The sequence below is a fragment of the Haematobia irritans genome, chromosome 1 (assembly GCF_050003625.1).
Source record: "Haematobia irritans isolate KBUSLIRL chromosome 1, ASM5000362v1, whole genome shotgun sequence".
Lineage (NCBI taxonomy): Eukaryota > Metazoa > Arthropoda > Insecta > Diptera > Muscidae > Haematobia > Haematobia irritans.
The window spans coordinates 224,336,404-224,361,935 of NC_134397.1; the positions used below are offsets into that span (position 1 = coordinate 224,336,404).

The 25,532-nt window shown below is 31.6% G+C and overlaps 1 protein-coding gene across 2 annotated transcripts in view; it reads left to right on the plus strand.

Annotated features, from left to right (window-relative positions):
* sp3 (phosphatidylinositide phosphatase spermathreecae) overlaps positions 1–22,726 on the plus strand; it is a 37,810-nt gene extending 15,084 nt beyond the window's left edge. For both annotated transcript variants that reach the window (XM_075292921.1, XM_075292922.1), the window contains 3 exons: positions 709–1,376; positions 21,127–21,271; positions 21,352–22,726. In XM_075292921.1, the coding sequence (XP_075149036.1) occupies positions 709–1,376; positions 21,127–21,271; positions 21,352–21,483 (945 nt within the window). In that variant the 3' untranslated portion in view covers positions 21,484–22,726. The remainder of the gene's footprint in view (positions 1–708; positions 1,377–21,126; positions 21,272–21,351) is intronic.
* The last annotated feature ends 2,806 nt before the right edge of the window (positions 22,727–25,532 follow it).

Genomic DNA, 25,532 nt, shown 5'->3' on the forward strand with positions numbered 1-25,532 from the left:
AGATCATATACCAACACCATGTACCACATTCAGCAAGATCGGATGAAATTTGCTTCTCTTTGAGGCTCCACAAGCCAAATCTGAGGGTCCCTTTATATGGGGGCTATACGTAAAAGTGGACCGATATGGCCCATTTGCAATACCATCCGACCTACATCAATAACAACTACTTGTGCCAAGTTTCAAGTCGATAGCTTGTTTCGTTCGGAAGTTAGCGTGATTTCAACAGACGGACGGGCATGCTCAGATCGACTCAAAATTTCACCACGACCCAGAATATATATACTTTATGGGGTCTTAGAGAATATTTCCATGTTTTACAAACGGAATGACAAAGTTAATATACCCCCTTCCTATGGTGGAGGGTATAAAAAAAGCGTAACCAAAAAAGTATTGAACAATGTTCTTTTGTTAGCCTGATACTCGTATCAATACATTATATATTATTACAATTTTGTCTATTTAATAATTTAATGGCTGCCACATTGTCATATTAAATTCTCTAATTCAAAACCGGATTTCTTAATGTCTTATTTACTTTTCACGTCAATAAAACAGCTGAAATTTTACTCACCGGTGGTCCATCCTCCAAAGTACCAATGGAAGGATGAGACACCAATCATTAGAAGATGTTAATTTCTTTCAAGCAAACTCTTGCGACTTCTTTTTATTTAAATATTTCAAACTCTTTCGTCTCTTTTTTTTCAGGGTATGCCTCGTAATCTGTCCGAATCTCAATTATTACAAATAAGTTCAAAAGCCATCTCTAATGTTGCTGGTCAATTCTCGAAATTGGGACAGTCGTTAAATCCTAATAAAAATAAATCAACAACAAATACACCCACAACTCCCTCCTCAACAAATAAAATCGCTCAAATAAATCCACAAGTAATGCGTCAATCACAATCTTCCATTGATAAGTGTATGGAAGCTACAGAGAAGCCTCTATTCACCGTGGGAAAGTCATCGAAATTATCGACAAGCGGATCTGATTCGGAAGAAAACGATAGCAGTATTTTTGAACCTGATGTTGATTCAGATACAGATTTAGCCATCTCAGCTGCAACCAATTTCAATTTTAACAACGACAACAATTTTCTACCATCTGTGGGTATTGTAATGGGAAATGCCCAGGAAGCTGTGGAAATTCAATCGCCTAATTCCGATAATATGCAACAATTAATCGATAAAGATAATTCCATTAAGCATACGGAAAATGTCAATTCAATATCGATTTCATCGGTAGCCAATAATGTCACTCTACCCACAGGACTATTGGAAAATGCTCCCCCACTACGACCAATAACACCCAATCCCCAAATATATGTACAAGAAGATGTTAGTGCATCAGGTTCGACACCAGAGAATCAATCAAGGTCGGTATTCTATATGTGATTTAAGTACCAAAAGCAAAATGAGACAATCATGTTAATGTATGGTGGCTTGCGTGTTAAATGATAAATGTTCAAGTCTTGTTTATTTAATTTTATTTCGTATTACTATTATTTTGTTTAAAACTACATTTCCATATATACCTCATATGATTTTAGTTGTGTAGTAATCACGGTTGCCAACTGGGTAGAAAATAATCTAGTACAAATAATCCACCAAATGTATACAAATAAGCTCTTCGCGGATATCACGTAGAACATTTAGAAGGGACTACGAAGGATTATATTAGCAATGCAGTCGTCGTTCAGGCGAAACTAGGTGATGTTTTGCACGAAACACTCGACACTCAACACTCGATCCATACCTATTTGCATGATTTACATATGTCGACTTCTTGTAATTTGATATCAAATATCTTTACATTTTTTCTCAAGACGGTAGGACAATGACTTTTATTAACAGGTCCTAGCATAATTCGAGAGTTCGTTCAACAGATCGAGTTGTTCCTTCGTATTAACAAAAGGAGGTTCGAAATCTCGTTCGCTGAATTATTCTCTGATGAAATGATATTTCACGTCGATATGTTTCGTTCTTTTGTGATACTCTATTGCCACAATTTGACCACAACAAATAAACTTACAGCTATCTTTGTTTGAATTCATTCTGTAGCCTTTATCCATAGCTCTTGTTGCTGAGAATATAATTACTTTGAGGCTGGGAGCATGCAAAACGTTTTCGAACACCTTTTGCTTCCATCCGTATTGGCCTCTAACTAAAACATCAATATCGCCTTGGCCTATAACATTTAACATGGTGCCATCACCAATTTTTGCATTTCCATCAAGATATTTTGATAACAAATTTCTATTGTATGTCATATGCTCGTATGCACCTGTGTCTACAATCCAATTGCATTCATTATTGTCGGAAGCAACATCGAAGACATAATCTCCCATAAAGGCGTTTGTCTTTGGGAAAGATCTTTTTTTCTTTTCATCTTCCACAATCGGCAATCCTTCTTGATTGCAACTTACAGGGTGTTTTTTCTCACTTTTTGCGTTTTGCGGAAAAGGCACTCGATTGGGGGGTCTTCTCGCCTTAGGTGGGACTGGTCCAACACAAGTCTATTCGTCAAGTTCTTTAAGGTTCTTTTTTCTTCGGTATATGATTGCCAAGCAGTAATGAAGTGGCTAAATGTTGTTGGCTGTGGTCATCAAAGTCTTTGTCATAATTATTTTCTCCGACAATGGTTCACCCATATTCTTTACTCTCTCTCTGCAATTTCATCAATTTATGCTATGTGTATTCAAATAGAATCCTCAGGACTTTTCTGTATTTCATGGAATCGCTGTTGTAACATGTGAATACTTATTTCCGATTGCATCTCATGTATTGCTGCCTGTTTTTCCCACATCTCACGTGATTCTTTGCAACACATCAGATATTTTTTGTATTGTATTATCGACAGATGAAACGATTAAGCGTTGGACCTTAATATCAGCACGCTCACAAGATTGTAAGGCTTGTTGGTATTGTGCGTTAATGTCACTACATCAATATCTTGGAATAGATCCATTAACTTCAACGCAATGCATATCTGGAACTTCTAAGAACTCCAGTTCTCAGTTCCATGCAGTTGTTTCTCAACCTTGAAATCTTCCATTGTTATATTGGCACCTTTCTGCTTTTTACCTTATTGACTCCTTTTGTAATTCCTTAATGGCTTCTTTTCTGGATAAATTATCGCTTACAATTCTTTATAGAATTCAATTCCAAAAACGGTGGACTCTTCTTCAATTCTTCACAGAATGACCTGGTTACCAGTTAAAGTTTAGGTTTATATAAGAAAAAGTTAGTAGGTATTTATTGGAAAAAAAAAAAATACGACAGTATCGAATAATATTTCAGACAGAACAAAACCTAAGGTTACTTGATATACAAAAGGAACATTATTACTTTTAACATTTCACCAACAAAAGTAAAAACTTTTTATTAAAAGTATTGGCCATTGTTTTCCACACCTTTGACCACCTTTCTGGCGTCTTTTAAAGCACCATTCGGACACCCAATTTTCGAACTCCTCGTAGGAATCAAAGTGCTGCTCATCCAATGCGTGTACCATCGATGTAAACAAATGGTAGTCGGAAGGAGCCCAGTCGAATCAAGTTATTCATATTCTGCTGGCTGTTATTTATAGCAGAAAATAGCATTGTTCGGTAGCTGGAATAATTATAATAGTCGATAAACGTTACCTTTATTGAATGATTGCATTGTAAGATATTATTAAATATGTGGCGTAAACAAATATTTCTTGGTTTCTGTATTTTCCAGACAAACGACCTTTGGTTTAATTGAATTAAAATAGAAATTTGTCAAGTCGTCTTTCTCTATTTGACAAATGTGAAATATATTAAATTTTTCGGATGAAATGGGTTGTTTACAAGGGTTAATAATTTTTTAAAAGAACGCCTTCAAACATTGGCATATATATTTTTTTTTAATTTCTATTATATTTATTATATTGTAGTCAACTAAACAATAATTATCTGTTTTTTTATTATTGTAAGAGTAAACTGCCGAAAGTGTACACTCTGATAAGACCCGTTCTCAAACTTTTCGAAACGAAAACCGTTGGTTTTGTCATCAATAGATTGTTCAATTAAACTCATTTCTACCTGTCTATTATACAATTAGACAGCTACGAAACTACTTTTTTGAATACTTTTTTTTATAATTTGCAGGTGGTTTTGGTATTAATGAGATATTGTATGGAGAAGGCAACTCTTCAACAAAAGTTTTCAGCAAAGAATTTGAAATTTCATTCTTTTGTTTGCTGTCTATAGGATCCAAAAATATGCGACGAGCTAAAAATAATTTAAAAAATGGTATCTTTCTTTGGACAAAAAATTTTTAAGAATGAAAGGACATGTGTATATATAGAAATTATCTAAGTTCAGTTACTTGCAAATGATCTCGCGGGGGCATCCATAATGAATGATCTTACCTTCAAACTATAAAATTTGTCCCCAATATAAATTCCGTCACTAATAAATTCTTTTAATTCAACGACAATTTTGTGGTTTACTATACCCTTCATATGCCCCAACAAATAGTACTTTTAGAGTATTAACAACCCCACACAAACTTGCTTGCTGGAGCTTTTGTATAAAAGAACCATCAGTATTTACATCAAAAGTTATGGTTATGTAATTGTAATTGGTTTTCCGAAGAAAATCAATCTGTGAATCTTTGATTCCGTAGTGGGGATATATGTTCCTTTGTCCATACTTCTTGTTATCACTTCTGTACAATGACTCCTAATTGTACATTGAAGACACAGGCGAAGGAAGAAAAGAAAACGATGTGCTCGCCACGATGGTTTAATGGGAACTCAATTTATTGTTTTTTTTTTTTTTTGCTTTTTTCAAAATTGCTATTTATTTATCCATTTCTTTCTATATATATAACAAAAATAGCACTCAATCTTGAATTAATATAATAAAATAAAATAAAATAAAAAATTAATTTAGTTCGCCACAAAAATTAGGATAGTTGTAAAAAGGCAAATATCTCAAATTAAATTATGTACAACTTAAACTAGATTTAAAACTAAAAGGGAAGAGAAGAAAAAGAAAGGAAACTTATAGCCTAATATTTACAATACATACAATACTATTTACAAGAACACTACAGAAGGTAGGATTTTCTACTGTTCAATATTATAAATTAAACTGTTGAGATCAAGAGATTCGTTTCTTCTGTGATAATACAATAATTTATTATTAATAAATAACAGTCTAGCTTCTTTGAGAAAAGTTAAATCGGCAGGTCTCAGATGTCTTGACATTATACCATTATCAACATCATACGCATGGCAGAATAAGTTCCTTATTATAGGTTACCGAGGTCTTTACTTCTTTCAAGTTCCGCAAGGGCGTTTTCTGTCATAAAAACGTCAATCCTGGGAAATTCAACCGAATCATATATTACCCTGCAGGAAGGTCTCCTTATCGATCCATCAGGCAACTGTCTAAAACGAAGGCCAAGACACGCCGAAATCACCCTCCTTTCCCATCTACGAATTTTCTGCATCCTTTGGGATGAAATACCAGACCATGAACAAAATGCATATGATACTATGGGCCTAATAACCTGTGTATAAATCATTAATTTGATCCTCCTATCAAGACCACCCCTCATCCGCAAAACTCCACTGTATCCAAAGTACGCCTTCCTTAGCACCCCTTCCACATGTCGTCCAAAGTCAAGTCTAGAATCATATATAACACCCAAGTACCTAATAGAATCCTGAACCTGTATCACCTCATTCCCAATCTTCAGACTGGGCGTATATCTCCTAAAATTCGGATATACCTCACGCGGTCTCCCCGTAAAAACAATCGAAGTACATTTGGACACATTAAGACCCAATCCCTATTTCTCAAAACATTGTCGAAGAACCTCCAGATATCGATTCAACTCCCTGCACACAGGCCCAGCCCTAGGTCCCGAGTACGCAATCAGCACATCGTCAGCATAAGTTAGCAACAAACCTCCACCAGTAGGGCCAGGGATGTCACTGACAAAGATATTGTACAACATCGGTGCTAAAAGTGAACCTTGCGGAACACCTCTCAAAACCGGATATTGCCCAGATATCTTGTCTCCAACTCTGACCCTATATACCCTTTCCCTCAAGAAGGCTGCCACCAACCTACATGTCTGACGATCAAAACCAAAGGACTGTAACTTGTACAGTAAGCCCGCGTGCCAAACCGAATCGAATGCCTTCGCGAAATCCAATCCGACCGCTAAGGTCCCATACTTCCTCTCAAGACCTCCAATGACATAGTCAGTAAAGGCCATGAGAGCATGTTGGGTACCAAGATCAGATTGGAATCCGATTTGGCAATCTCTTAGGATGCCCACCTCATCAACCCTGGAATGAATCCTGTCCAAAATAAAAACCTCAAAAAGTCTACCAAGAGACGGGAGAAGGGAAATGGGCCTATAACCCCCACATGTACCACGATCGGAACCCGGTTTATTTCGAAATGGTCTTCACTAATATCACCCATGGTTGAGGATTTAGAAATTCCTTTGATTAATGGAAACCACATCCCACCGATTTCAAAATAATCGTTTTTAATGCTTAATGAGTTATCATTTCCGATAACATCAGCACAAATACCAAGAAAATATTCTTTTTCAATAAGATTCCTAAGTTCTTGATATATAAATCCATTTACTTTAAAGGATACTTCCTCGTTCCTTATTTCAGTACCTGTTTTAATTTTAACAAGGCTACCTAGATGATAAAATGTTTTAAAAGAATACTCCACACCTAGAGTGAATATTTTATGTTCGTATGGAACTTATCCCACACGACGGAGCTTCCATCATTTTCTATAAAATCCTTTAACGCATAGGATTTTCATAAGCCTACACACTTTCCTACTTCTACCTTTCCCTTCTCTGTATCTGGAGAAGGAACAATTTTGTCCAATTCCAAAAAAAGCCATACAATATATTCGCCCAACACCCTTTGATGTTGAATGATTTCTTCGAAAATAATTTTCACGAAATGTATTCTTTTTAATTTCTTAGAAAATTCCTTCCTCGAAATTTAACTACACCGTTTATCTAACACTCACAGCACTACCCACTCACTTGTTTAGCCTTGCGTGTTTTTACCACACTGATAGATTAGACATTTTCAGTATGCCCACCTATCACGTCGGGGTCACCAAAATGTACAACGACTCCTAATTGTACATTAAAGACACAGGCGTACACTTTAATGTTCTCACATCTTATGGTAATTCTAAATGTCCGCTGTCAGCACAGAGGAAAAACAAATAATTATTTATTAATTACATGTGTGCTTGTTTGATGATTGTTAGAATTTTTTCTATTGTTGTCGCGTAAGTTAATCATTAAGGACTTCTGTGTGTGATGGTTTGATGATCGTTTTTTTCAAACTAATTGGGAAAGCAAAATTGTGTGTATGTATGACTTTAATAGTTCTTTTACGCGAATTATGTTGAGGGTATTTCTCTTAGGAGAAAAAAATAAAACGACTTTGAAAACTTAAGTTTTCAATCTTTATTCATTAACTTGAATCTTAAGACTAACTTAAAAACGCTAATTGGTTTTTAATATATTATTGTTAGTAGCGATGAATTCGATGACGATGTTAATATCGTTCATTGATCCATCGCCCTATTTAAATATTTTTGCATTATTATGCTGACATCGTTATTTTTGCCAGCTACAATAGGGTGGGAAGTACACATACGGATGTGAGGGTACGTAACTCCTCCCTCCCTTGTCGACGAATTCTCCTGAATTCGATTCTTTATTTGTATCTTAATGTTTTTTTGTTTACATTGTAAATATAGTACATATACAAGTGTGGCGGTTATTGCTATAGGTATTATGCTATACATTATAGTACATTGGTATCTTAGTTCCTTTATTTCTTTTATATTTTCAATTTGTTGGAGTTCTATTTCTTTAAATGTTATTTGTTTTGGGAATTCGTTTGGTGTATTACTGTCATCTATAGTGATCTGTTCAATATACATATATTTTCTGTTGGTGAATGTTTTTTTCATTAAGCTTATTGTACAGTTTTCAAATGTGATTAGCATATTTTGTGAGCTATTTTTATATTCAAAGTTTGAAATGCAATTTTGTCGTGCTATGTTAATGTCAATATTTTGTATTACAATCATATTTTCATGTATCTGTTCTATTCTTTTTGATAAATCATATACAGTTTTACAATTTTTTAAATATATACAATGGGATGTTTCTGTAAGCTCGTTAATCATTTTATTTTCCTCGTAAGTGTACATTTTATCCATTATTTTCAAAACTTTTTCTGTTGATGCGTCTATTTTATAATGATCTTTGTTAGTAATGGGTATGATTGTATATTGTGTTGATTGTATTGTTCTTGTTGGTAGCTTAATTGCTAATATTAACGAGTCGTTGTAAATCATTAGCCCTAGTCTACATAGTTTTATTTTTAAGAAATCTATTTCATATTTGTTTATTTCTTCTGCTGTTAATATTGATGGATGAAGTGTATTATATTTAGCGGATGCTATGTTTTCTAGGATTTCGTCCACTTTGTTTTCTAGGAATTGTAATTTTAATAGTTGATCATTGTATGTAAGTCTACTTATAATATCATTATTATGGGTTTGTATTGGGGTTATTGTTAGGGATGCCAATGTTAGAGGTGTTGTAATGGAGAGAATCATCAGAATTATGAATACCTGTGAATTTAGAAGGACGCTTTATATTAGACACATGGATGTTGGTGAGGTTCCTTTTTATAAATTTGGGTGTTTGCTTATGCCTGACGTTTTTATAATTTTTTATGAAACCCTCCTGTCTTTGTTCAATATATGTTTCTCTATTCTCGTTTGCTTTTTCTATGTGTTTTTGTTTTATGTTTTTGAGACGATTATATATTTTGTTGTGGTCAACCTTATGATTTTGAGCTTCGAAGGGTGTACATCCAATTGCACTGTGATAGTTATTGTTATACAAGATGATAGCTTTATTCATTTGCATAATAATGGGTATTTTTTCCTCAATATTTAGTGTTCTAATTTTTTCCGTTAAAGTATTATTAAGTCGTTCTGCGTCGGAATTTCCGGTGTGACTATTTGCTTTAGTAGTATGAAATTCTATATTTTCCGCTTTTAAATATTCTGTGACGACACCTGAGTTGAATTCATTATCGAAAACGAATTTTTTTATTTTTCCTTTTATAGCAATAAACTCTTGAATTTTACTTAGAATATTGCATGTTTTGAAAATTTGTCTATAAAAATGATAAATGATTGTTTGCTGTTTATATACGTATCAATATGGACTATTTCGTTAATTGTTTTTGGAGTTTCCGTTATTGAGAATTTATTTTTAATAGGGTTACGATCGTATTTTCCTCCGCTACATATGTCGCAGTTATTTATAATTGTGTGTATAGGTATTCTTAAATTTGGGTTATAGATTATTGATTTAAGTTTTTCGTATGTTGCAACTATATCACAATGGCAACATTCATTCTTGTGGAAAAGGGCAATTTGTTTTTTAAGTCGTCTTCATTTTCTATATCTCTAGCGAATTTAGTACATTTTATAAATTTAATTTTTGGGTTTGTAGAATATTCATTTTCTATAATTTTTGATACTTTATAATATTCATGATCATTGAGATCCGAGTATATTCCAACTTTGCCGCTTTTCAGTTCCCTTCGTAGTATATCGAGGGCCAAATTGTTATTAATGTCATCTTTTTCAATAAAGATTCTTTTATTTCCGAAAGCTGTGGTTGTAGATGTTACTTTTTTATCTGTAAGGATTAGCTGATGTTTAAATCTGTTGACGACTGTCTCTAAAATAGGTATACTATATCCTAGGTCCTCTTCTTGAGAATGGACGGTTTGAACTACCAATGATTCTGAGTCACTTTTGTCTCTATCTCCTGGTAATAGTTCGTTGCTTGGTTCTTCTAGATTATCGGTTCCGATTTCCTCGAGGTTTATTTCGTCTTCTCGTATTCTGCTTAAAAAATCGGCGATGTAATTGGCTTTTCCTTTTATGTAGTCAAGGGAGAAATTATACTCCCCTAGATTTATAAGCCATCTTTGAAGTCTTGGGCTAATATCTTTGCCAGAGTATTTAGTCATCAGCCACTTAAGTGGTTGATGGTCACTCTCAAGATCAAATTCTCTACCATATACATATGGTCTAAAATATTTTACTGCCCAAACTATGGCAAGTAATTCTTTCTCTATTGTAGCGTAATTGCATTCGTGTTTGTTTAATGTACGAGATGCATAAGCAATTGGGTGTCCTTCTTGAGATAGAACAGCCCCTATTGCAAAATTACTGGCATCTGAAGTGATTTTAAATTTTTTCTGAAAGTTTGGATACCTTAGTATAGGGCTTTTGGTTACTAAATCTTTAAGTTTTTCAAATGAGACTATGTATTCTGGATCATTAATATTTATGGATTTGCCTTTTTTTAAGAATGTTGTCATTGGATGTGCTATTTTTGCATAATCCTTTATAAATTTCCTATAGAATCCTGTCATTCCGAGAAAGGATTTTATTTGTTTTACAGTACTTGGTAACTTTAATTTTTGGATGATGGAGACTTTATCGGGGTTTGGTTTTATTCCTTTAGCGGTCAATAAGTGACCCAGGAATTGTGTTTCTTTTCTTAGGAAATTGCATTTGTCTACTTGAATTTTTAGTTTAGCGTTTTGCAATACTTTAAATATTTTCTTCAAGGTTATCATATGCTCTTGAAGCGATGTGCTAAATATAAGAATGTCATCCATATAGACAACACATGTTTTATTAATATAGTCCTTAAGGACTTCATTCATTAGCCTTTGAAATGTGGAAGGGGCATTTTTCAGCCCGAAAGGCATTCGAACAAACTCATAATGACCGGAAGGAGTTGAGAAGGCTGTTTTTTTCGATCTTCTTCCCTGATTAGAATTTGGTGAAAACCCTTGGCTAGATCAAGAGTTGTAAAATATTGAGCTCTACCAAGTCTGTCTAGCAATGAATTTAGGTTAGGGATAGGGTATTTGTCATCCACTGTGAATTCATTTAGTTTTCTATAGTCTATAACTATTCTATATTTTTTTATTCCTGAATTATCCATTTTTTTTTCTACGATCCATAGTGGGCTATTATACTGCGAGTTACTTTTTTGAATTATATTTTGATTAAGCATCTCTTCAATTTGACGATTTATTTCAGATTCATGTATTTGTGGATATCGGTACATTTTTGCATATATAGGCTTATCTATGGTTGTTACTATTTCATGAAATACTTTATGTGTTGCTGATAGGTTATCTCCTTCTTTAAAGAAGAGATCTTTAAATTCATTCAGTAACTTTGTGGTTTGTAATGTTTCTTCTTTGTTGAGATGGCTCAAATCAAACTTCTCACGATTTTTGTGTTCTATTGTTTCAAGAGTACATATGTTGTTCATATATTCTGGGTATATATACTCTTCGAAGTATAATTTTTGATTTAATAGTTCTACGAATCCTACTTCAGTGTTTATTTTCGCTTTGAACGGTATAAGAAAATTTTGTCCTATTATGCCGAAAAAATTTTTATTAGAAAAGTCTATTATTTTCCATTGCAAATTACCTTCACATTTTAATTCTTTTGGAAAAGGGGTTACAATTACGTATTTAATTTCTTTGGTACCGTTAAGGGTTCTATAAATCCATGGACTTTTTATTCTAGTCATTGGGTAATCTTCTTTGAGAATACCCTGTTTTAGAATGCTAGTGGTTGAACCTGTATCAACCAGACATCTGACTTTTTGTTTTCCTATTGTTAGGGATATTATGGGTAGTTTTGCTCTTGAGGCAATATCAAAAAAATTTACTTCGTTATTCGTTTCTACTTTTTCTTCTTCGATAGTGTCCACTTCCATATACACTGGTCTACTAATAGTACTACTATCGACGCTCATATAAGAATTTCTAGTTTGGTTAGATCCTTGTCTAGGAATATAGGTATTTCTTTGTTGGATATTCATGCTGTTAGTTTGTGTCGGTTTTTGTTGGTTAGTGTTGTATTGGTAGTTATGTTTTTGTTGGCTAGTGTTGTAAGTGTTATAGCTAGTTTTATGCTGATGGTTATTCTTTTGTTGGGTAATTTTTTGTTGGTAGTTATTGTATTGTTGGTTAGTGTTGTAAGTGTCATAGTTAGTTTCATGTTGATAATTATTATTTTGTTGGTTAATTTTTTGTTGATAGTTATTATTTTGTTGTTTAATTTTATGTTTGTAATGAATGGCTCTTGGGTCGTCCAAGGCCCCTATTTGTGTATATCTCCTAATCACTTCATTTAAACTACTATGTTGGTCTATATGAGACCTCAATGGTATATCTATTTTCTCGATTAAAACGTTTACAAGATCTTTATCAACCCTACTTGGTTCGTACATTACCGGTCTCGTTACATCGAACAAAGAAACTTGACTTAGATCATATTTAGCTTTTTCAAAAAAATTAAATAATTCTCTTAAGGTTCTTACTTTAACTTGACGACAGTTATTGAAGATATCGCCATATGTCATCTTTGGTCTGTTGAAGTCTATCAGTTTGGTTTTTATTTGGTCCCACGTTGCATCTGGTCCTAATTCTCTAACATAATTTCCTGTCGCTGCCAATATTTTTTCGTTTATGATGATCGACGTTGCCAGTCTTAAAAAATTGTTGTTGTTCTTCGGACATAGGCTTATTATCGACTCCACCGCTGAAATAAAGGCTACTGTTGAGTGATCCTCATCTAGCGGCTTTAGCTGCCTAAACTGAGTTAAAATGTCCTTTGGGGATAGACATAACTGCTCCTGATCCCACTGCTGAACTTGTTGTGGTTGTTGTTGCGATTGTTGCTGCATTTGTAACTGTAGCTGGTTTATAATACTTTCTTGTCGCCTTATGACTTCTGCCATTTGTTGTATTCCATTTTCTTCACTCAAATTTCGATTTGAATCGAATTCTTCTTGCCTGGACATTTTGTTGGTATGTATTCTTCTTTTCTGCACTTTTCGGCTCACAATATCAAATGTCTTTTTTTTTGTTTTTTTTTTTTGTCTGTTATTTCACAGTGATGGTTTGGTTTAAAGCAATTTGTCACTTAAATTCTTTTCTGTTGTTGTTGGTTTCTTATTTCATTGTTCACAGTTGAATATTTTAATTTAAAACCATTTGTAGTTGCTTTTTTATGAAAATTGTCAATCGGTTAGCCGGTATATGTTTTGTTTTTGTTTTTCAAGCTTTCAATCGTTTAGTCGGTATATATTTTTTATGGTTCTTTTCAATTAAATTCTTTAGAATTTAATTTCCGTGACTGCGCCAATTATGTTGAGGGTATTTCTCTTAGGAGAAAAAAATAAAACGACTTTGAAAACTTAAGTTTTCAATCTTTATTCATTAACTTGAATCTTAAGACTAACTTAAAAACGCTAATTGGTTTTTAATATATTATTGTTAGTAGCGATGAATTCGATGACGATGTTAATATCGTTCATTGATCCATCGCCCTATTTAAATATTTTTGCATTATTATGCTGACATCGTTATTTTTGCCAGCTACAATAGGGTGGGAAGTACACATACGGATGTGAGGGTACGTAACTCGCGTCACGCATATGAACATAAGCAAATTGAACTGATATAGATTGCAAAAAAAAATGTTTTGTTCTAGTTTATGTTTAAAGTTTTGTAAGAAATTTTCTCCAGCCCAACGAGTTTTTCTTTATTCCAAGTATTTCTCAAAAATTTTATGGCTGTCAAACTTCAATGACATATAAAATAGTTAATTTCTAACTAAAGCAGAAGAAGTTTTTCGTACACTTCTCAAAGATGCTAAGAATGAACTACAGAGTGATTAAAATGGGAATGATCTGACGCTTTATTGTTTCTTTATTTTTAGTTCATTGTTGCTTTTCGAGAATTATGCATTTCTGTAGTTCCACCAAATAAAAAAAGCATCTTTGTATGGATAAAATAAGACATCATCATCGGCAAACATCACAAGTTTTTCGTCAAATTGCAAGTTTTTTTAAGGTAAATCGTAAACAGAAGGGGGCCCTAGGCCACTCCACTGGGGAACCCCAAGGTTAAAATCTCTTAACTTACTCTTATGCGCTTTACAGACTATCAGTTATTCCGTACGGAATATCGGTGTTTGTAAAGAATCTTACAGTGTGTCGGATCGATACGACTTGTCGGCGATGACTAAATAATCGGTAAATATGTTATCGATCCCATAAACATGCAACAGTATCGATTATGCCTTCGGACTTAACTTATAGTGCACATTATAAGTTAATTAAATATATGGGATATGTTCGACACGAGCACTGTCGTCCGGAATAACTGATAGTCTGTAAAGCGTATTAGAGCCATTGATATGAACGTATTACCTTCTATTGGTCATGTAACTCTTAAATAGAAATAACTCATCATCCATTATTCCATAATACTCCATTTTTTATTACAGGATATTATGATCCACAAACGTCTTTGTAAAATCGAAAAATATTCCACAAACTACATTATAACCTTCGTCCAAAGAACTATAGATAAATCTAACAATATTGACTACTGCATCGTGAGTACCACACCCTCTTCAAAATGATATTCGTATTGAATGTTATTTTGCTCAAAGTATCAATATTTAAAAACACGATTAAGACGCACTTATCCAAGTGTAGCTATCGATACATTTTTACTTTTTTTGTACTTTCATATACCTTTTTGATACAACCGTCTTTATTCATTCTTGTCAGATTATTAGAGTCTAGAGTTGAAGTCTAAGCAGCGTACAAGTTTATTTTTTGTTAACACCAATTATTCCTATATATATACAAATAAATTATATATGAATATATATATGAATAATATAGATTCTGTCAATTGATCCGGTTTTTTTTGAATTTTCAAGCTTTTTTAATTCCGTTTTTATTGTTTTTAGTTCTTTTTTAATTTCTCCTTCGTCTCCTTTTTTTGCATAGGCTGCTGTAATACATTTCACTCTCGTTTTTAAGCAGTTTCTCAAACTCGCTCCTGCTTATCCCTGAGTGTTGAGAATGGTACTCTTTCTTACACTTGTCAGTGTCTATACAATCATCAGTCTCCTCTTTACTTGGTCTTTATATTCGTGGATTGTTTTGATCGTCTAATGAAATTTACCTTTTTCGAATTGGATTGTGTGACATTTATCTCGGTTCCAACCAGTTCTAATTCAAACAATAGACCCTTATGTTAAAATTCTGACAAAATATCTTTTTTTTTTATTTTACAACATTTTTCTTCTGTCATTCTCCACCAGCTTTTTTAGACTTTAACTGCCAGTTAACAGAAAGTAAATTTCAAATGTCTTCTCTCCGGTTATCTTTAACTGAAAAATTTTCATCTGTTTAATTTCTAACTGGCATATGGCAAGATGACAGATATGTCCATAGTACGGTTTAAAAGTTCGTTATATACATAAATATTATATAGATGAGCGGCTAGTATTGAGCATTGCGGCATTCTGCTCATGACGGCACCATAGTCGGAATACAAATTTAATAAGTTTCGGATTGTTAGAACATAGTTAGGAGTTCGCTTCAACCCAGATAATAGACCCTAAGTTTTTTGGTCAAAAATGTCTCTATTCCCAACACCCATACATATGAAGCGATGAGGCAGGAATGAAATGCCACGAAAGTTGTTGCTTCCCATAACGTGTAAATGCGGAGATAGTCCAAAAAACTTTTTTACCTTTGGTAAATGACAGATAGTTCCTTAAAATCTTTCAATCGTCTTAGTGCAAATTACAATCTATGTGTTTCGCATAAAGAACATCATCCAAGTTTCACTGTATATCAGAAGTCGCTGCGTTGAAAATTTAATAAAACAATCTTCTCGCAGATAGAGAAAATTTTGAAAACAGATCTACAAAAGTTATCAATATACAAAACAGTAAAAAAAATTACAAATTCTGCTAGATTTGTAACAAGTGTGGCAACCGTGTTAGTAATGCATTGTACAAGTAGTAGAATTTAATTTTATATAGTATATTTACATGAGTTTTTTTTTTACAATATAACCGTTTGTACTTTGTAAACAAATAAGGAACAATTGAATGTGATTTGTTATGTGCTATTGGTATAATTATTATTTTTTAGTATCTATTATAGTGAAAACTTATTTAAATCCCCCAGCCCCCATAATGATAATCCTATTACTACTTATTGAAAGTATTTTTTGTTAATATTTAGAGGAAATATAAGTTGTGTACAAGGAGTTCATTCAACACTCATTACCAAAGAAAATTTGAGGTAACAAAGGACAGAATATGGTAAAAACTTTCACAAAGTGTCTTTATGCATATTTGATCAACAATGTCGAGGATTTATATACTAAAAACCAAGGAATATAAATGAACAAAAAATTAAATATTTTTTTACGAAAATACGAAGTATTATTTAGGACATTGTGGCAAATTTCATTATCTATTTTTGAAAGTGCAATCCTTTTGAAGTGTCGTTTCTTTTGCAGCTGAATTGTTTCCGTTATTCCTCTTCCGGCTTTCCATATCCACTACACTGAATAGAATCTACAAATCTTAGAGTTAATTAGTATTCACGTCCAGACGAATGCAAGATTAAAAATCCTAATTATAACATATACTTCAAAGTTAAATATATTTTTTAATTCCAAAATAACTTTAACACAAAGATCCTCGAAATAAGTATTAACCTATATTTGAAGCGATTTTATCTTAAATCTAAAGATTCAATATTTCATTTCAATTAAAGACAATTTCATTAATTCGAAATGTTTTTCTTTACTTTAAGGAAATTCGCCTTACTTCAAAGACCTACGACTTTAATGGAGGGACGCAAAATTTCCAAGCATTGTGTCCTAAATTTAACGAAACAAATTTTTAAAGCAAAGATTTAAACCTTCTTTAAATTAAAATTTCGTTGTTGCGTAACACTAGTTTAGAAAATATTTTTTTTGTATGTATGTATTTTGATCTTCTGAATTCGAAAATGAAAGTTAAAATTTTTTTTATGGAACAGTTTTTGAGATATCCCGTTATTTTTAGTTTTTTTTCGGCAATTTTTCTTTAAACGAATCATATCTCGAGCTAGAAATGTCCGATTATATCGTTGTTGGTACTTGAATACAAGGTATTGAGGTATTTTAAAATTTGGTTCTAATTCATATATGGGAATTACATTGGGTGCATTTTCGAAGGATATCGCAAACGTATAATCCTAAAAGTGTGATTTTGGATTCTTTATATATTGTGTAATTCAAGTATCTTTTTTTTTATAATTAGATCTAAAATATTTTCCCATGCTATGTCTCAGTGCTTTTATTTCCACAAAACCTTAAGCTCTTTCATTGTTGTGGGTGATAGTCTTTTTTGGAGTTTTATTTTTTTCTTCTTTTTTTACAGTTTCTTGTTTTTTGAGTCGTATATCACATAAATTTGTATTAATTTATTTTTTTTCCAAATTTTCAACGGAAAGATTTGATCGTATGTCGCTCAGTACCAATTTAAGAGCAGAGAATGCTCTTTCCACACAGGAACACACTGTACAGTTTTTGCCAATGTATACAAATACGGATAATTTACTTTTTTTGCTTCCCAGAACTCAAAAGGAGGTTTATCAATCGACAAGGGTCTTGGCGAAAATTTATCGATTTCATTGAAAGCTTTTTTTTCGTCCTCATTATCTTTCTTGTTCCTTGCTTTCCTCGCTTTCTTGTTCCCTGTCAACATTTAGGGTGTTCAAAAATTGACCCGAAAGCTATGTATTCGATTGACATCCGGTCGATCATCGCATTGGCTATTATTTATCTGTAAAGAGAAAAACAAATAAATATCATTTTTAGAAACAGAATTATTAAATATGTTTACATCTAACTTGATTTACAAACTGCAAAATCCGAATCATCACTTCTTTAAGATGTGTTCCAGCACACATTAATTGTAATGGCTCCTTCGTTATGATGCACTAAAGACGCGGATCCAAATATAAGGCTGCAAGGAGTGTTTGATTTTTTTAGCAGCACTTTTTCACTCCGTTCTAATATTGTCAGAAATTCTGAGCTGGCAGGCTTCGACTGAATGTCAAACTTCATTTGAAGCCATATTTTAAAGTAATCGCTATAAAATAATTGCTCTTGAGCCATTTGTGAGGCGACGTGTACAGGCTCCAAGAGGGCTAATAAGTCTTCACACTTTCCCATTCTGACTGACTTAGCGCGCATCGACATCAAGCAGAAGGCGAACATAGCAAGGCCTACTTCCAAAAATGAGTTTTATTTTTCGAAGAAAAAATAACACTCCAAAAAAAAGTTTTATTTTCTGAAGAAAAAAATAAAAAAATAAATTAAAAGAGTATCTTTTTCTGAAGGAAACAATAAAACTCTTTTTAATAGTTTCATTCGAGTTTTTATTTTTTTAGTCACAAAATAACGATTAAACAAGTATATACAGCAGTAAGTTCGGCCGGGCCGACTCTTAAATACCCACCACCATGAACCAAATATTAGGGTTTTCTTTGAAATTTCAGGAGGGCTTGAGGACACTTCCTGAAGATAAATTTAAAAATTTCATCTATGAGGACTATATCAGATTCTGGATTTATAAGAACCATTTTTGTTTGAGTTTTAGAGGAATCATTAACATCTCTTGTAAGTGTGCAAGAAAATTATAAAATAACGTCTTGATTTGAAATCTTAAATCTGTAGATTTTCACCCGAGAAGTAAATTCTGGAAATTTTACATTGAGTTTCAAGCAATTTTCATGATCAGTGCGCCTTCTATACCCTCAAGAAGTGAAGTCGGTCTATATGGAGGCATTACCAAAAGGACCGATAAAAACTTAATCCGATACACGTTTTTGTGAGCCTAAAATACCAGAATATTTACAATTTCAAGCAAATCGGATAAAAACTACAGTTTCTAGAAACCCAAGGAGTTAAATCGGGCGATCGTTTTTATGGGGGCTATACTAAAATATGGACCGATATTCACCGTTTTCGGCACAGCTCTTTATGGCCCGAAATACCTCTAGATTTCCAATTTCAGGTAAATTGAATAAAAACTGCGGTTTCTATAAGCCCAAGAAGTAAAATCGGGAGATCGGTCTATATGGGGGCTATACCAAAACATGAACCGATACTCATAATTTGTGGCAAATCGCTTTATGGTCCTAAAATGCCTATAAATTTCCAATTTCAGGCAAATTGTATATAATCTACGGATTCTATAAACCCAAGATGTAAAATCGGGAGATCGGTCTATATGGGGTTATATCAAAACATGGAACGATACGGACCATTTTCGGCACACCTTTTGATGGTCCTCAAGTACCTCTAGATTTTCAATTTCAGGCAAATTGGATAAAAAATACGGTTTCTATAAGCCCAAGACCCCAAATCGGGAGGTCGGTTTATATGGGGACCATACCAAAACATGGACCGATGCTCACCATTTTTGGCACACCTCTTTACGGTTCTAAAGTACCTCTCGATATCCAATTTCAGGTAAATTGGATAAAAACTGCGGTTTCTATAAGCCCAAGAAGTAAAATCGGGAGATCGGTCTATATGGGGGCTATACCAAAATATGGACCGACACTTATACCAAAATATGGCACACGTATTTGTGGTCCTACAATACCTCTAGATTTCCAATTTCAGGTAAATTGAATAAAAACTGCGGTTTCTATAAGCCCAGGAAGTAAAATCGGGAGATCGGTCTATATGGGGGCTATACCAAAACATGAATCGATACTCATCATTTTTGGCACACCTCTTTATGGTCATAAAATACCTCTAGATTTCAAATTTCAGGCAAATTGGATAAAAACTACGATTTCTATAAGCCCAAGACCCCAAATCGGGAGGTCGGTTTATATGGGAACTATATCAAAACCTGGACCGATATAGCCCATCTTCGAACTTGACCTGCCTGCAGACAAAAGACAAGTTTGTGCAAAATTTCCGAACGATTGCTTCATTATTGAACACTGTACCGTGATTACAACAGACAGACAGACAGACAGACGAACGGACGGACATCGTTATATCGACATAGAATTTCTCCCTGATCAAGAATATATATACTTTATATAGTCGGGAATCGATATTTCGATGTGTTACAAACGGAATGACAAACTTATTATACCCCCGTCACCATTCTATGGTGGTGGGTATAAAAATAACTTTAATTTAATTTGATAGCACTTATAACCGTTGGGATAGTTTTTTCTTGAGTAATGACTTTTAGAAGCTTGTCAAACGTCTCATACGTATATTTCACGTCGTATATTTCATATCATGTTGGAATGGGATATTAATTCCATTTAGAGACAAGCGTAAATTTTTACTCTCTGGCACAACAAAATTTTAGCATTTTCCTCAGGCGTTTCTATTGATCGTAAAAATGTCCGACTCTTTCAAGATGGTCCTGAACTTTACATAATGCCCTTTGTGGCAATTCATCAAGGGCATATAGTAGTGAATCGTCTGCATACATCGTCTGGAAATCTCCTGTAAATGGGAGGTTCCATTTACAGGATATTTCCATTTACAAATAATTGCTCAACAATTTTGATCTTTATTCCCTCCAATATTATTTGGTAATGTTCTTACTCTCGCTAACTCCATTGTTTGCATTGTTGCATAGAAGTACTTTCCGTATAGGAAATGCCAAGATTTCCATTTACAGATAATTGTTTACCAATATTGAACTAAGTTACCTCCAATAGTATTTGGTAATGAGAGTTTTTACTGGGAAAACTCACTACATATACTTTAAATTTCCTCAAGACAATTAAAATTTATTGAATCTAAGGGATTATCATTATTAGTATTATTTCCAACCATTCTATATTGATTATAATTATTTTATGAATGTGTATTACGTACCTATTTATACCCTTATTATTATTATTATTATTATTTTCACACTAAGAGCTTTATATGCACAATTTTTATATATTATGTGTTCGTTCCTCTATAATGAATTCAGTTTCATTTTAAGAATAATAAAGATCCAAAAAAACGTACTCCTCAAATTTGATTCTCTTTTATTTTGGAATATAAAAAAACGCATCGACCATGATTTAATATCATTAAATCCAACATCAATTTAGATCAATGTCACCGAAAGATCTTAAATTACCAATAGAGGCGGGAAAATTGAAACAACTCAAACAGATGACAAGCCCTCTATCGAAAATAGCCAAAGGAGTACAAAATATTGGCATGAATTTGGACCCAAGAAAAATAGCCACAAAGGTATGTTGGGACCTAATTTACATCTCATCGTAGTTTTACTAGCTAGATTTAATATATTTATATATTTTTCTACATTTTAGTCTGGAGTCCTTACACCAACATCTACAGGCTCTGCTGATAATACACCACCCGAAAGAAGTACCAATAATAAAATACAATTAGAGGAAATGTGGCTGGAGCATAAATGCAAATCAAAATTGATAGCATTGTAAAATGTACAAGAGTTTTTGGTTTATTTTATGCATTAACAACAGCACTTGGGACATTTTTCGACAAATTGAACTAATGTTTTTTGAAATACGTAAAACACGACTAATTTATGCGATATACAGTCGTCAGCCTTATTTTAACTTACCAAAAAGTTATTACATTTGTAATATTAGAACTTTGAATTTTGCTATAATATTGTTTTCTGAAAATAAGCAAAAAATGTTAAAATACTTCCAATATTTTTAAACGTTTGTCGCCTCTGTGTATTTCGCTTATATAAATAACAAATACGGCCGAAAGTTCGGTCAGGGGCCAAATCATCGCAGACGAAATCGAGTACTTCATCATCGTAATGTAGTTTACGCGGATCATCGCAGTCGTTATCGAATTGTTTCTACCCGAAGTTGAACACGACAGGTAGCATTCTATCGAAAACGAAGTACGTAGAGATCTTTTAACGGGAAAAAGGTAAAAAAACAAGAAGTGGGTGAAAATGTAAGTAATATTCTATTTTGGCAAAATGCATTTTAGAAAATATAATATTAGTTGCGTTTAGGGAAACGGATAAATGAAAGGAATGCTCAGTAGCCGCTTAAAAAAAACGTATTTTTTCAAGAACATATTTAAAGCTTATTTTGGCAGACGAAAACGTCTTTTAAATCTATGGATGTTAAAAACACAATTAATTAAAAGCACTCCAAAATAGAATCACTCTACTTCAGGCAATGCTAAAGGACGAATATTTTTCCTTATTAATGCCACTTTGTACTCATCCTCTGTATCCGATTCATATTACATTTTAACATTATTTATATTTTAACACACAAAAACAATTACATTTCTCAGAAATATCATATTTTGATCACAAAAACTTATTCTAAAATTGTCTTTCGCTTCCAATTTCTTATTACACATGTTTAAAAAAGTAGTAGTAAAAAAAGTAGTAGACAAAATAAATTACGATCGAATGCGGTGATTTGGTCCCAGGTCGAATCCTTATGTATCTTCCACCATGGATTGCGTCCAAAGTTCCACTAAACTGTCATCCACAATCGAATTAGTGTGTAAATATAACCCTAGCGAATATGCGGTACGCGAAACATTTTTTCCTCGACAAGTACAATAAGCTTGTCGGCAACATTTTCATCTTTTCTTGTTTTCGTGTGTTTTTGATATCAATATAATAGTGTGATCTTTTAATATTTAATATTGAATAAAAACATTAAAAAATATGATAAGCGCCAAGGAATTGGAATAGATTTTAGTGTGTGTGAATATAACTATAGCGATAGGTGAACACTTGTAAAAAAATTTTATTTCTATAGAGAATTTTGTCAAAATTTTATTTCCATAGAAAATTTTGTCACATTTTTATTTCTATAGAAAATTTTGTCAAAATTTTATTTTTATAGAAAATTTTGTCAACATTTTATTTCTATAGAAAATTTTGTCAACATTTTATTTCTATAGAAAATTTTGTCAAAATTTTATTTCTATAGAAAATTTTGTCAAATTTTTATTTCTATAGAAAATTTTGTCAAAATTTTATTTCTATAAAAATTTTTTTCAAAATTTTATTTTTATAGAAAATTTTGTCAAAATTTTATTTTTATGGAAAATTTTGTTAAAATTTTATTTTTATAGAAAATTTTGTCAACATGTTATTTTTATAGAAAATTTTAACAATTTTTTTTTTCTATAGAAAATGTTGTCAAAATTTTATTTCTATAGAAAATTTTGTCAAAATTTTATTTCTATAGAAAATTTTGTCAAAATTTTATTTCTATAGAAAATTTTGTCAAAATTTTATTTCTATAGAAAATTTTGTCAAAATTTTATTTCTATAGAAAATTTTGTCAAAATATTATTTTTATAGAACAGTTTGTCAAAATATTATTTTTATAGAACAGTTTGTCAAAATTTTATTTTTATAGAAAATTGTGGTAAAAATTTTATTTTTATAGAAAATTTTGTCAACATTTTATTTTTATGGAAAATTTTGTCAAATTTTTATTTTTATAGGAAATTTTGTCAAAATTTTATTTCTATAGAAAATTTTGTCAAAATTTTATTTCTATAAAAATTTTGTCAAAATATTATTTTTATAGAACAGTTTGTCAAAATATTATTTTTATAGAACAGTTTGTCAAAATTTTATTTTTATAGAAAATTGTGGTAAAAATTTTGTCAACATTTTATTTTTATGGAAAATTTTGTCAAATTTTTATTTTTATAGGAAATTTTGTAAAAATTTTATTTCTATAGAAAATTTTGTCAACATTTTATTTCTATAGAAAATTTTGTCAACATTTTATTTCTATAGAAAATTTTGTCAAAATTTTATTTCTATAGAAAATTTTGTCAAATTTTTATTTCTATAGAAAATTTTGTCAAAATTTTATTTCTATAAAAATTTTTTTCAAAATTTTATTTTTATAGAAAAGTTTGTCAAAATTTTATTTTTATAGAAAATTTTGTCAAAATTTTATTTTTATGGAAAATTTTGTCAAAATTTTATTTTTATGGAAAATTTTGTCAAAATTTTATTTTTATAAAAAATTTTGTCAACATTTTATTTTTATGGAAAATTTTGTCAAAATTTTTTCTATTTCTAAGAAAATTTTGTCAAAATTTTATTTCTATAGAAAATTTTGTCAAAATTGTATTTCTATAGAAAATTTTGTCAAAATTTTATTTTATAGAACAGTTTGTCAAAATTTAATTTTTATAGAAAATTGTGGTAAAAATTTTATTTTTATAGAAAATTTTGTCAAAATTTTATTTTTATAGCAAATTTTGTCAAAATTTTATTTTTATAGCAAATTTTGTCAAAATTTTATTTTTATGAAAAATTTTGTCAAAATTTTATTTCTATAGAAAATTTTGTCAAATTTTTTTCTATTTCTATAGAAAATTTTGTCAAAATTTTATTTCTGTAGAAAATTTTGTCGAAATTTTATTGCTGTAGAAAATTTTGTCGAATTTTTATTGCTATGGAAAATTTTGTCAAAATTTTATTTCAATAGAAAATTTTGTCAACATTTTATTTCTATAGAAAATTTTGTCAAAATTTTATTTCTATAGAAAATTTTATCAAATTTTTTTCTATAGAAAATTTTGTCAAAATGTTATTTCTATAGAAAATTTTGTCAAAATGTTATTTCTATAGAAAATTTTGTCAAAATTTTATTTCTATAGAAAATTTTGTCAAAATTTTATTTCTGTAGAAAAATTTGTCGAAATTTTATTTCTATGGAAAATTTGTGAAGTACCTCTTAGTTGGAGAGAAATATTTTACAAAATCTATCAAAACATCAAGATTTCTACCAAGTAGTAAAATATTTTCCCTTTTTGTGGTAGAATTCTACCAACTGTGGCAACCGTACACGGTATTCCGTCGCAGGTTTTGGTCCATAAAAATGTACGTCTTTCCATAAAAAATGCTCTCGCCTATTGCTATGCTTATATGCACACACTTAATTCTGTGAAACGCCGCTAGCCGTCGCGGGTATTGGTATTCCCAAAAGAAATACACGTAAAAACTTGTTCGCCTATCGCTATGCACTGAAAAAAGTCTGTAGTTAAACTAATGCTAAATCCAACTTATTTTTATAGTCAAAAAATATTTGGTTGTAGTTAATTTTTTTTCGAAATTTTCTGCAATCCAATGATATTTTCCTTATCTCAAGTATGTTTCGAAATGTTTATGAACTAAACGAGGGTATAAAGTTCAATGACCGTACACATAAATTCAATGTGAACTAATGTTAAAATCAGGTAAATTGTGAAAATGGTCAAAATCTTGCCCACAGTTGAATATTTGTCACTCAAAATGTATTTCCATAAAATTTATAAAAATTTCTAATGAGTGATACAAAATTCAAAGAAATATGTTTGCATTTGTTTAATTACTTTTTCCTGACAGTGTGTGATGAGGTGTTTTCATATATATTTTTTTGTTATTTTTAGGCAAGTGAGGCACCTTACAAATAATTGTGCCATAGGGTAATAGCATTTGATTTAATTAAAATATTTCATTAAAAATCTATTC